This window comes from Sesamum indicum, linkage group LG3 (genome assembly GCF_000512975.1).
Source record: "Sesamum indicum cultivar Zhongzhi No. 13 linkage group LG3, S_indicum_v1.0, whole genome shotgun sequence".
Classification (NCBI taxonomy): Eukaryota; Viridiplantae; Streptophyta; class Magnoliopsida; order Lamiales; family Pedaliaceae; genus Sesamum; species Sesamum indicum.
Genome location: NC_026147.1, coordinates 10,454,562 through 10,469,280, shown reverse-complemented (window position 1 = coordinate 10,469,280; position 14,719 = coordinate 10,454,562). Strand labels below are relative to the sequence as shown.

The 14,719-nt window shown below is 31.1% G+C and overlaps 1 protein-coding gene across 1 annotated transcript; it reads left to right on the top strand.

Moving 5' to 3' along the window:
* Window positions 3,704-5,444, top strand: LOC105158109 (expansin-A22-like). The gene is made up of 2 exons (XM_011074745.2): window positions 3,704-3,853; window positions 4,831-5,444. The coding sequence occupies exons 1-2, from the start codon at window positions 3,721-3,723 to the stop codon at window positions 5,442-5,444; spliced, it is 747 nt and encodes a 248-aa protein (XP_011073047.1). The 5' UTR covers window positions 3,704-3,720.

Below are 14,719 nucleotides of genomic sequence, written 5' to 3'. Positions count from 1 at the left end.
ATACACCAGTAAGAGATATTTATGCTTATAACAATATATTTAAATAATTTTTTGGATCTGTTTTCGTCATAGAGATTATCACGATTGTTTTTCCTATTTTCACGTTGCCTTCGCAAATATTTATTTTTTCTATATTTCAATCCTACAACAGTAAATAAAATACTCGAATAAAATATTTTTAAAAAATATAAGCAATAATAGTGTTACCCTCACTAGGATCAGATACTAGAGGAAATAAGAAAAAGGACAAAAAACAGTGATTTTCACTCATCAAAAGATACTTTTTATCTGTAATTTGAGAATGATATTTTATTATAATTATACCTTTTTGATTTTATATTTATTATGTTTTTAACCCCTTTTATAGGTATAAATTACTACAGTAACTTTGTCAATATATATCGAATGTTAAATGAGGAATAAAATTGAGAATTATGTGATTTTCTGTTGATGTCAACTTTTCCCGTTCAAACCTTAATGGAATCGTTCCGTTGTAAACGGAGAACTCTGAGTGGGTGCAAATGTAATGTTAAAATATTTTTGGCAAAAAGTGTTATTTCGTATTTTTAGAAGGGGCCTAAGTGAATTTAACTTTATAATATAAACTTATAATGTTGATTTGTTAGGTTTTAAATGCTTATATTTTTATGGGGGAATATTATTTTTGGTCTCATAAATTAGGTCCGTTTCGCTTTTGGTCTCATTCATTACGGGATCAGCACTGTTAGTTCTGTAATTTATAAAAGATAGCATTTTTTGTTTACATCCACTTTTTCGTCTACAATTTAAATATTGTAGGTCACGTGCCTAACACGTGATTGTTAATTATTTTGGTTGGAGGGAAAATTGGCCCTTCTTTCATCAATAGCATATGAATACTTTATTTAGCCTACTTGGAATTCACTTGTGGAAGACATGATTCTTCGTATTGTCTACTTGGCTTCAACTTTAAAAAATATAGAAAGGATTGGACCAAAAATACGCTAATTTTTCTTCTAACAAAAAATATTTAACAACCACGTGCTACCTATGCCATTAACTTATACACAAAAAAAAAGGCGGATTAGGACCAAAATTGCTAATTTTTATAGATTACAAGACTAAAAATGCTAATTTCATAATAACTTGGACAAAAAATGATAAGGGCCTAACTTACGGGACCAAAAATGATATTTTTTCTATTTTTACTTTAACTAAACTTATGAAAATATTCGAGAAAAATTCTAATTGAAAGCGAGTTTTATTAAAGTTGGACAAATAACCAGGCACGAACCATATTTATCTTAGGAAGAATAGTCATAAGGCAACCATATATATATATAATACAGTGTACATATTTCGTAATTATTGTATAGTTAAAAAAATTGATTAATCATATAATAAAACGTAACTATACTTGTTATAAATATGAATGCATGGTTTTATCAATTAAAGCTTACCTAGTTTAGATTGAATAATTGCTACTCATACCCACTCAAACGACCTACCAAATAAATAAATAAATAAATAAATAAATAAATTTCAAAATCATGATAAATCACTAACATCTATTACTATCAAACAAAATTACTACAAAAAACAAAATTTGGACCTAATTAATTAATATTTTTTTTGAATTTAAGTTATGATCAAAATATTTATCATAATTTTATATATAACTAACATTTCTATTGCATATTTTATTCCATTAAATATACGTACTTCACATATATAAAAATAAGATCATGTATTTTATTTAGGAAAATTTTCGTACACATGACATATATAAATTAAACGAAGTAAAAGGTGAAATAGTATTAGCAATAAAAAACAATATTTTTGCCCTCATTTACAAACTTACAACAGCCATATACAATTTTCGTCCTCAAACCAAATCAAATTAGGTTTGGACGAATCAAATCAATCACACGACAAGTGTATTACACTTGTTATATGATTGTTTCAAGTTCCATCTAGTCAGATTCGGATTAGAATTTCTCATATATTGGGGAAAGATAGAAGATACTGCAAGTTGACTTTTAGCTTTCGACCACTTGTATTTTGACTTAACTCCAATTTATAAAAGACCTCAAGAACCACTTTGACCCAAATTTTTCCAATCAAATCTAAATTAATTACATAATAAATATGATACACTTATTATTAATTTAATTACATACATTTCAAAAAGCTCAACCCATTATATCACAAATATAATATATTATGGGATAAGTACAATTTTGGTACTCAAACAAAGCCATGCATTTGTGTAGTTTTGATCCTCAAACAATTTGGGATTGAAGCTTTTGTCCTCGAACTATTATTTTTTGGCATTTTTAGTCCCTCCGCTAATAAAATCATTAAAGTTAATGAAAGTTTCATTTAAAGGAAAAAGTAGCCATTTTCCTCTTATTTTGTGGTATTTTTCAACTTTGGTCCGATGCACCCATTTTTTCCCGTTTCTTCAAGTTTTAAGAAAGAAAAAAAAAAGATAAAATAAATTTAAACAACAAATTTTTTATATAATTTTAATAAAATATTGTCAATAACCTCTTTTGTGTATAATACAATACCTGCAACATATGTGTTATGCTAAATATTGCTATATCATATTTATTTTATTGTCTTTGTAATATTGGGTTAATTAACATAAATTTTTTTAATCCATAGATTAGAAAAATTTAGAAAGAAAGACAAAAGATAATAAAGAAAAGTTAAATTTAAAAATATATATAGAAAATTTATTGCTGAAGTTCATTTTTTTGGTTTTTCCTCAGACGAAGCTTGAAGAAAAATGGGTACATTGGTTCAAAACTCGAAAAATACTATAAAAATGGATGGAATATGACTACTTTTTTCCCTTCAAATTGAAACTTCCGTTAACTTTAATATTTTTATTCACGGAATGACTAAAATGCTAAAAAAATAATAGTTTGAGGACAAAAATTGCAAAAGTGATTTTGTTTGAGGACTAAACTTGCAATTATCCCACATACCATACTTTTTATATCATTAATTCAGTTAGAGCATATACCATATAATCCGAATTGAACAATCGCCATTCATCACTCAGAAAAATTTATATCCATACTAGATTCATTCGATTTTCAACCTTTCTGACACTTGCCATATAATTGATCACTCCATTTAAATCGTATACCAATCACACTGCAAGTACATTACATAAGTTATTATATAATTCGTTCAAATTTGACGAAACTCGATTCGCCATATTGACCAATCTCCCAATCCTACACCACAAAATCCAACCCTAAAATGTGTTCTTCAAATCTCACTCAATTCTTTTCAATCTTTTCAACTAATTACAATCAATTTGGTTCCAAATTCAACAATATTTGTACATACTGTAAATACACTTCTCCACATAGACCACAAAAATCAATTCTTTTCCAACCAAAGAAAGATACTCTTGTTTTTGTGAAAGGGAAGAAACACATTCCCCCTCACAGAGCTTTTGGAAAGTAACACAACCAATGGGATCTTCTGTATGCCTAATTAGAAATGTATTGAATTCTATTACAGTCAGCAGTCAGCACTTACTCCCACCAAATCTCCCCTCCTTTCACTCCATATCACATTTCACCATTTCACTTTACTATTACAAGTAACAGACGATTTCTGCCCACCTACCACTTTGTGCAATACTATAAATTAACGTTTTCAAGAATATGTATTTGTGTCTGAAAATTTTTGGAGAATTATACGTAGGTGTGTGGGATCATGGGTTTCTTACATGGGTTTATGGTTTGCTTTTCAGTTGTTTTTGCAGTGGTGGATATTGGTTATGTGGTTGCTGGATGGGATCGTGCTCATGCTACGTTCTATGGGAATATAAAAGGCGATGAAACCATGCGTGAGTTTTTTTTTCTTAAATTTATTCCCTTTGAATTTTTTTCGTTTTCTTGATTGATATTTTTCATGTTGTTCGTATTGAAAAATAATTTAACGAAAAAAATAGTATATTTGGTCCAATTTCTATCGGAACAAAAAAATTACGTGCTTCGCATGTGACAAACCCTGATTTTGCTGGTGAAATTGACAATTTTCAATTGAAATTGAATTGAAAATACTATTTTTTTTAAAGTTATTGCCGCCCATTATAAAATTAAAATCGAAATGAATCAAAAATTGCCGGTCGTTTTTTTTTTTTTTATAGAGAGTCCTGTTTATTAATCTGAACTATTGTGATTGATACAAATATGGGTATGAAATTATGTAAGGAGTGTTTACTTAATTCCTTACTATAAGGGAAATCTAAATTTGAACCTGTGTCGATCGATCAAGTCCGTTTAATCTTTTCAATCTGGCGTGCTATGATAATCTTTAGAATATATTATGCATTTTTTGTTCTATAATTATAATGGGGTGAAACGTTTAATTTTAATTTTATAATTGAGAACAGTAACTTAACCAAAATATTGAACATTTGGTTCAATTTTGAAAAGGCACATGCAGCTTGACACATGACAACCCCTTATGTTTTTTGATACTTTTTGGCATAAATTTGTTAAAAAAAAATGCTACTTTTTTTAAATTATTGTCCTCAATTATAAAATTAAAATCTAAATGAATCAAAAAATACTTCCCCATTATAGTTATAGAATGAAAAATGTATTTTTTTTCATTTTTTATTTTGATATAAATATTTGGTGGATCGTATTTCAAAAATCATTAGACTTGCCAATTCTTTTGCATAGTCAATAAAATGCACGCATCATTGCCAAAAAATATCCGTATGTTCTTGATTATCGTACTTGTCTTTATCTTCAACTTTGTTTTTTATAAAATTAGTTATCAATGCTAAAATGAATCTACTTGAATTTGTTGCAGAGGGAGCTTGTGGATATGGGAACTTATTTGAGCAAGGATACGGCCTCACAACGACTGCTCTAAGCACCGCACTGTTCAACAATGGTGCGGCCTGTGGAGCTTGTTTCGAGCTAATGTGCACAAAAGCCCCACAATGGTGCATCCGAGGGAAAATTCGTGTGACGGCCACGAATTTTTGCCCTCCCGACTACACAAAAACTCAGGATATTTGGTGTAACCCGCCTCAAAAACACTTTGACCTATCGTTGCCAATGTTCCTTAAAATTGCGAAATACAAGGCTGGGATAGTCCCTGTCGTGTATAGGCGAGTCATGTGTGGCAAGAAGGGTGGGATCAAGTTTGAGATGAAGGGGAATCCGTATTGGATGCTTGTTCTTGTGTACAACGTTGGAGGAGTTGGCGACGTTGTATCGGTTAGAGTTAAGGGTTCTAACTCGAATTGGGTTCAGATGGCCCGCAATTGGGGCCAAAATTGGCAGACTTGGGAAAGACTGCAGGGACAAAGCCTGTCGTTTGAAGTGAAAACTAGTGATGGTGAGACGGTCAAGGCTTATAATGTGGCCCCAAAGAATTGGCAATTTGGAAAAACTTATGAAGGGAAGAATTTTCATTAGATTGAGATTCGTTAGGAGATCGAGTAGACAAGTAAAATGTATAGTGTAATTGGTCATTTATTATTCTCAATATCTCAATAAATTGTTACAAGCTCATTAATGGGTATTTTTGTGTTTGGATGAATGCAAGTTTTGGGATAGGGTTAGTTTCTCGGAATGTGGTATGTGGATTTTTTATCATATTTTTTTGTCGTTCTATTTTAATATGTATATGTAGTACATACATTGGGGAGATACCATTTTTCATCTCATATTCTATTAATGCATTTTTCGTTCCATTAGTTACGAAATTCTCATCAAATTTTGTTAGTATTTTTGACGAAAAATGCACGTGCATGACTGTTATCCAAAAAATCGAGAGTTAATACCCGCATGCTCTTGAGTTCAAGTAATAACAAAATTTGATGAATAGGCTAAAAGTGATTTTATTTGAAATCATGGAATCACTAATGAGAGTCCTGTAACTAATGGGACAAAAGTGTATTAGGCTGAATATTAACAAGTAACAAAGAAACGGACTAATAATAGGAACGCTTAAATATATTGTTGGTCCTATAATTTTGGCACTTTGGTATATTTCTTGTCCTTTATCTTCTTAGGGTTGCAAAATAGTCCTGTAATTTTTTGACATTTCAAAATTTTGTTCCTTCTGATGTAGAATTTTGCAAAAATTGTAGGAATAGATCATGTGCCCCGTGCAATTTTGCTACTTTTGTCCTTTATCTTTTTAGAATTTGTAAAAGAGTCCTAAATTTTTTGATATATTTTAATTCTGGCGCTTTCGGTGCTAGATTTTGCAAACATTGTTGGAATAGATTATATGCCATATCAATTTTTTCTGTTTTTTAAAATAAAAATTTCGTTTATACTGGTAAAAGTGAACCAATCAAAACAAGAGCCCCAAATTAAATGAATCACGTGAGGCACACATGATTAATGTATTTCGATAATTTTTTCAAATTCGGCACCAGAAGGACAAAAAAAAATATCAAAAATTACAAAACTCTTTTACAATCCTAAAGAGATAAATAATAAATATATCAAAATTACAGGACTTAAAATAAATTTAAGCTTAATAGGAATTAACTTGGTTAAGGGAAGAATGATATATAGAGCGTAAAGTAGTCATATTATTCGTTATATATATTCACTTTTCTTCCTATAATACTCTTAATTGATGGATTTTAAGCTGATTTTATTCTTGGAGGTACACAACTGAGAAAATAGCAGCGAAAAGGTACCTAAACATGCTATTTGAGTCAAATCTTGAGATGGGAAGAAAAAATAACATTTTATTGCAATTTTGGAATTTGGTATCACGCGTATTGATGTGATTAGGGTTTAATACAATTTGTCTTTTTATGATATTGAAAATGAGTAAATATTTTCTTATGAAAAAATAACAAAAATTTATCTTATGTGATTTTTCAAAATGAAGCAATTTACTTCCCTGTCTACATAGATAAACTGTTTCATTATGGAAAACATCTCAGGGTAAATTGCTGCATCTTTTAATATATATATATAGAGGTAAATTGCTAATTTTTTTTTCATAAGGGAGTAATTTGCTGATTTGTAATATCAAAGGAGGGTTGTTTGCAATTTTCTTGTGTGATGATCAATTTGTTCGATCAAAACATCTAACCTTAAATTCGACCATTAGACATAATCACAATGATATAATAGTTTTGGGCTCAAATTTGACATTCATTGGAATAATGCGTCTACAATTATCGAAGTATAAAATATACATCAAGTATTTGCAACATTAATTGGGACTAATCTAAAAGTCATAATGAAATATCCACAAAAAGTCATAGCAAAACATGCTTAGAAACTTTTGCGGTGGAATTGGCGATAGAATTGACGATAAGTAAATTTTTCATAAATCAAGTTGACAACTTCTACAATGAAATTGGTGACGGAAGCTTCTAGAGGTTGAGTACTATCAAAATTATTTAAAAATAAAATTAAGGGAAAATTATTATTTTAGTCTAAATATGCTTAATTTTAATTTTAATTCAAAAATTATGTCCATTTTGGTTTATGTCCAATAACTTACGAAATTGCTTACTTTTAGTCCTTTGGCAGATTTTTGGACAATTTTACCCCTATATAATTTTTGAAAGACAGTTTTAGTCCATATGCACTCATAGGGGTAAAATTGTCCGAAAAGCTGTCAGAGGATTAAAAGTAAGCAATTTCGTAAGTTACTGAACCTAAACAAAAATGAACGTAGTTATCAGACTAAAATTAAAATTAGACATACTTAGCGGACTAAAATAATACTTTTTCCTAAAATTAAATAAAGAAAAAGGAATGAACTTATGGAGTTAGTTTAAACAGTTAAAAAGTTGTGGTAAAACAAGTCATTCTTTTAGGACAGAGTGAATATTTCTAGGGCCTACTTTTCTCCAATAAACTAGTGAACAATATAGTAAACTTTTTTATTAAATATAATTGAATGATATGATTTATTTCTATAAGTACTAGAGATTGAGCAATATTTAGAACAGTGATTCGGGTGGATTCCTCCTCATAACAATAACTATTGAGCATTTTACTCTGTTTATTCTGAAGGAGAGACAACTGCATATGTCTCAACCAGTCGAGGTATCTCTAGTATATGTGCAAAAAAGATGGTGATTGTATCTACTGGTCGTAGACCATATAGACAATAGACATATAATTTACAATTATGATTATACATGGACAACATTAATCACCATGAGCCTTGGGATACTTTCTCTAAAACTCATTAAAAATCAATATTGATCTTCTATAAACCTTAACAGTAGAGAACCTACAAAGACTTGTAGATATTTGAACACATCAACAGATATTGTAGATGTTATTTGTAGGTTAATAACTTTCTTCCTCCATTACACATTTGAACATCAATATATATACCCACAAAATCCCTTCAATGCACCTTTGAACACATGCTGCTTAGAGCCCACTAAATTTCTTTCCCTCATTGCACATTTGAACATAGGTTATTTAGAACCCTAAATCTCTTCGTTTAGATGTTACATAAAGTCAAGCCTTCGTTGCAAATTTGAGCACATCATTTGTTACTTAAAGCCACAATATGATCTCTTTTTCATTTCAAAATAGAACACACAAATATATATTACTTCGAGCCCACTAATCACTTCCTTTGTTGAACAAAGTTACACGTAATGCATATTAAACCCATAGTTTTTCTATCAGATGGGATAACATGCACATAATTTACACAAATCTAATCGAATCACAATCTCAATCACATTTTATACATAGACAAACATTAGTAACCAAGACCCTTGGGATGCTTTCTCTAAAACTCATTAAAAATCAATACTGATCTTCTATAAACTTAATAGTAGAGACCCTACAAAAACTTATTTTGGACAAAAATCAAATCACTTAGTTTTAATTGTAGATCTTCTTGTTTTCAACTTAACTACAATTAAGAGAAAATTGAAAGGATGTACCTATTGCTTTTATCACTAAATAATAAAGTACATTTTTGTCAAAAAAGCTGAAAATTAATACATATTATTTCCATAAGTAGTAAGTTATAGACTATTCAATTTACAAAATAAAATTAAAAAGAAAAAGAAAGAAAAACCAATGATAGAGTTAATTTAGACAGTTAAAATGTTGTAATAAAATAGGTCACTCTTTAGAACAGAGTAAATATTTCTAAGGCCCATTTATCTCGAATAAACCAATGAACATAGTAAACCTTTTTATTAAAAATCAAATAATATGATTCATTTCTATTAGTATTTTATCTATTGATTTTATCACTAAAATGATTTTATTTATAAATTATTTTCTTTTTATTCAACCCAAGAACAATCCAAGGGACTGGGGCAAAGGCTTGCTGGAAGTACTAATACGTAAAAAAAAAAGTTAATAATAATACTAAGAAGAAGTAAGTGTATCTGACATAGTTATGTTTATCTCAAAATTTGTGTATTTGAAAAGGAAAAAGCCTAATATTATACTGTGGTTCATGTGTTCATATAGTAAGAATTGTTATAATTATCGAAGTCATGTTCTTTACATAACTACTCGTATTTAGTAGAGTAGTTTTTTATGTTTATTAATTTGGAGATGTTAGTAATTGCTGAAAACATATATAATAATTTGGGCAAATACTAGTAATGGAAAATAGGATAAACTCTTTGGAATAATTGGCAATATTTGTTGTTACCAAGGGGACAAATGAATACGATTACCTTCTTATAGCAGTCAGATCTTCAAATGTGTGGTAGAGATCAATCTCATCATATGGCTATAGAAGACAGTTTATATAGAGTTCTAAAATATCATTAATACTACATATTTTTCTGGGTTAAATATCTTTAGATTGATGTCTTCTTAGGTAGTAAGAGATCTCCCACAAATATTTCATGTGGGATATATCTTTGCAACTTTCCTAGGATATCCTATGGAACATATTATTTTTCTCTAGAATTTACAACAATGTGTAAAGGTGTAATTATTAAAGGGGAAAATGCAATTTGCCCCTTGTAATTTGAGAAATGAGCAAAAATAATTCCTGCAAAAAATAAAATAGCAAATTACCCCCTATATTTTGAAAAAAGAAGCAAATTACCCCCTATCTAAACCATAGATAGAGTGTAATTTGCTTCATTTTTTGGAACACGGAGAGATAATTTGCTAATTTTTTTTCATAGGGGGGTATTTGCTCATTTCACATATCACAAGGGGTTAAATTGCATTTAACCCAATTATTAAATATCCTCTTAAGGAAACAATGCAATTTTAGTCCTGTAATATAGGAATTGGCAATTTTGAGTCTATATGAACTGATTTTCCACAAGTTAGTCCTATCACTTCAAATTTTAGCAATTTTAATCCTTTTTCAGTTAAATTGGTCGAAAAATTGCATGTAACTTGAACATAACACAATTAAATTGAGAATTTCAGTAAAAAAGGACTAAAATTATCAGAATTTTATATTTGGCAAAATTGCAAAATTGGTCCCGTAAGTATAGGGGGATGGCAAAATTGGGACAGTAACTACAAGACTAGCAATTTTAGTCCTGTAAGCATTGATTTTTTGGCAATTTTGGTCCTTCCGACCAAAATTGCCAAAAAACGCGGCGGAGATATTTGGGGCTTAGGGTTCCGACGTCCACGTGCACAATTTAAACGCATAGGAGTTTACATGGCTAATGATGTGGATGAAGCTGAAATTAGAGAAAACCAACGATCAGTGCCTCCTCCGGCACCTCCTCCTCCACCCCCGCCGTCGAAGCCACCGCCATCGCCTCCAGCACCGATACCAGCAGCAAAGTTTCAGTTTTTAGTGGAAATATGTTCAACGATTCACTAGAAGAAGAGTGGTACAACAAAAGAAATCGCGACAGGGATAGCTTCGTTGTACAAAGGTTAAAGGAAGAGAAAGAAGAGAGTGTAAAATAGAGATATTTACAACCGTGCCACTCAGAATTCTTCTCCACCTTCAATAATCTATTAAAAAACAAGCAGCAAAAGCAAGCGATTCCAACAGTCCTCCACAGCTCCGCCGCCCCCGCCACCTCCACCGCCGCCTTCATCAATACTCAATTCTTTATTCAAAAATAGAAGCAAAAGCCAGCGCTTCAAAAACGTTACCACCACCCACCCCCTGCACCACCTCCTTTCCCAACAACTCCTCCCCGTCTCCGCCATCTCAACACCGGCAAGCCACCAAAACCCACAAAATCGAGCCCACAGTACAACGAGAACGTGACCATTGCCCCACCATCGCCGCTGATCCCACTGCCCCCACCTCCCCCTTTTGCCCCATTTAGAATGGCGGAACTCAAATTCGTCGCCCAAGGAGATTTCGTGAGGATCCGCAGTGCACATAGCTCCCGGTGCAGTTCGCTTGAGCTGGAAGACATAGACTTCATGTGAATGAAATCCGACATCGGAGACTCAGCCGGGCCCTCCATTTCTTGCCCAAGCCCAGATGAAAACGTGAAAGCCGACACTTCCATAGCCAGTCTCTTTCCCGCCTAAGCCACATTATTAGCCATGTCATTAGCCACACAAGCTCCCAGGTGTTTAAGTTGCGCACGTGTACGTCGAAACCCTAATCCCCAAATCTCTCCGCTACGTTTTTGGGCAATTTTGGTCGGAAGGACCAAAATTGCTAAAAAATCAATACTTACAGGACTAAAATTGCCAGTCCTGTAGCTATGGTCCCAATTTTGCCACCCCCTATACTTACGGGATCAATTTTGCAATTTTGCCTTTTATATTATCGATGATTGGTTGTATGAGGACGAACAATAATATCCAATAACATCGTATTATGACTACTTCTTTCCTGTTTCTTTGACAGGAAATGATATTTTTTTTGAGAATTTAATTTTCAGACATATCTTTTCGTTTGATTGAATTCAAGAAAGGAAACATAATCCCAAAAATTGAGGATTTTGATTAATTTTCCTGTTAAACACCTCATTCTGTCCAAACATTTTCAATAGATCGAATAAGATTCTGTCAAATTCAAGTCAGAGAACAATGTTATATAGATTTTATTCTAAAATTTTTAATATATACTAATAAGCGGAAAAAAGTGTAATTTTAATCCGATAACTAAGAGGGTGACATTTGATCCTACAAAAATTTATCTTTACAATTTAGTCTTATAACTTTAAAATTTTGGTAATTTTAGTACTTTTTTGCTGGAATCCCAAATTTTATTAGGTCATGTACAAGTAACATGCAATTTTTCAGCTAACTTGGATGAAAAAAAATAATAAAATTGCCAAAATTTTAAAGTTTTTTTTAAGTAAGAGAGAGATGAACTATTATTAATTGAAATAAATCGATTAAAATCACAATTATATCCTGCTCAACAACACCTACTATTGCAATAGACAATACTCCTACTATGTATTAGACAACATCGTCCCACACATACAGCGGGTTCGAACCCGTAATCTCTAAAATGATAGGACCAAAATTTTAGAATTGCAAAATTAAATTACAAAATCAATTCATACAAAATAAAAAATATCACTCTTAAATTACAGGACTAAACTTGCAGTTTCCCCTCCTCTTTTATTTACTTTGCCCACACCAGAGCAACGGAATGCACTGCACGACTTTCTGCTAAAACCTTTTTGATTAGTAGAAGAAACGAATTAAAATAAAAAAGTAGACTATGAATTATTATATTAAATATTATGTATCATTTTTAATATATTAATTTATTATCACTCATGAAATTTATTCTTCTTCACATATGACTAAGGTTTATTAATTTGAAATAAAAAAGAAACTACATAAAACTTAATTACTTAATTTGTTTGGATTAAAAAATTCCAAATCTCTATCTAACGTATGTGCTTTTGATAGAAAAAATCTTTTTAAGTGCTCTGATGCTTCTTTCTCCATGCCACAGCGTGAATTAAAGTAGGTTTTAACCCTCATTGTTACGGCTGTTGGGAAGCTATTTAGATTTTGGTCCGGGTTCTGTTGAGAATTTCAAATAACTAAATTAAAACTTTCAAAAAATTTTGGGATCCAATATTTATATAAGTTGAGAAATTAATTTGACTAAATTATAAATTCTATAAATATATCTAAACCTTAAAAAAGGTAAAGTAAAAAATTAAAAAAAGAATTAGATTGTTGAGATGGTAGCACGTGTAATTAAGCCTAACACCTTGCATGTCTATAAAATTCCACCAAACCCAATACTATTATTATTATATATATATATATATATATATATATATATATATATATATATATATACAACGTGTATATTACTACATTCAAGTGAAAATGGCTATCATCCTCATACCTTTGAGGATATTGGAATGATCGGAAAATGCCACGAGGTAGGTCTTGTCTTGGAACTTAGTGTGAGTATTATTTAAAGTTATATTAGTATTTATAAAATTAAAGGAATATATGTATCTCGTGCATGACTATATATACATATCAAAAGTAGTCTTTCCTTCAACGAACTTGACTAAAATAATTTTGAAAATTGTTCATTGATAAATGAAAATAAATACAAAATATGGTTATTTACTGGATTTGAACGGGCCTTTGGAACTCTATGGAGTTAAGTGCTATAACGTGATTATTATGTTAATCATGTGTAATTTTGGTATTTATTATAAACTTTCGTTGGGAGTTACCTCTAGAATCCATATGAGTATCTAAGAGGTCTCATTTATTTTGATATTATTTTGTTTGTCGTTATATTTAATTATATGTGGTCTTTAAATGGTCTATCATCTATGTGAGTTGTTCGATTGGATTCATGGATGTGATCATGCAGTTCTTGCTAAGTGGTCAATGGGCCCAGGGTTGGACGGTTCGCGGGACGCGGTAGGATAGCATTGTGCTACTAATTGAGGTTTTGTCATTCAATTCCCACTTGGGCGTCCTTTCACGAGCAGGCTAGTGGTTGTCTGTGTGTGATTAGCGCCGCCATGTACCTAGGAATGATCAATTCAATACGGCCATGGGATCGCTTCCTCATGGAGGATAAAGTAGTAAACTGTCTTTCGGGAGTAACAAGGTGGCGATCATTCCTGCCTGATATGATTTTCACAAGTATAATTGCTATTGTTGCCAGTCAATAGTCATGTTTTAAGTATTTTGATCGAGTTTTTCATTATTAATATTTTCTTCCTTGTGCACCCACTCATAGCCTCACTAAGCTTTTGCTTACATAATTTAAGTTTCTTCCTTCAGATATAGGTGATAAATTGATTAAGTCGAGAATTGATTTACCTAAGAAAGAGATCAATGCTAATAGAAATGAGGTTGAATGGTTAGGATTCATAGTTGTTCAAGTTATTGATTTCAATTATGGTGAGTATATTATTATTATAATTTTGGTTAGGTCGCGTCCCGAGAATCGCACCTAAAGTAAGAATCCTACTTTTTGGGGCGCGATATTCTCACAACACACAATCTAGTCAAGAATTGCAAATTTCATCCTATATCTTAAAACATATACACTTTTCAGCCAACTACTTATGGGATTCTCATGAATAGTCTCGTAAATTAAATTTTTTTCAGTTTCAGCTATTTCCTCATATTTCATTATGAATTTGACAAAAAATGAGCAAATGGCTGTCAATTTTTTGGCCTTTTGGATAATAGCCACGTGCTACACATAGCATATCGAGTGTTTTTCATTTTTCTTCTCAGTCATATCTTCTAAAGCCACGCTGATATAATTTTATTACAATAATTGTAGATGTTTTTCTAGTCTAATGTTTAAGTATTTCTTCAAA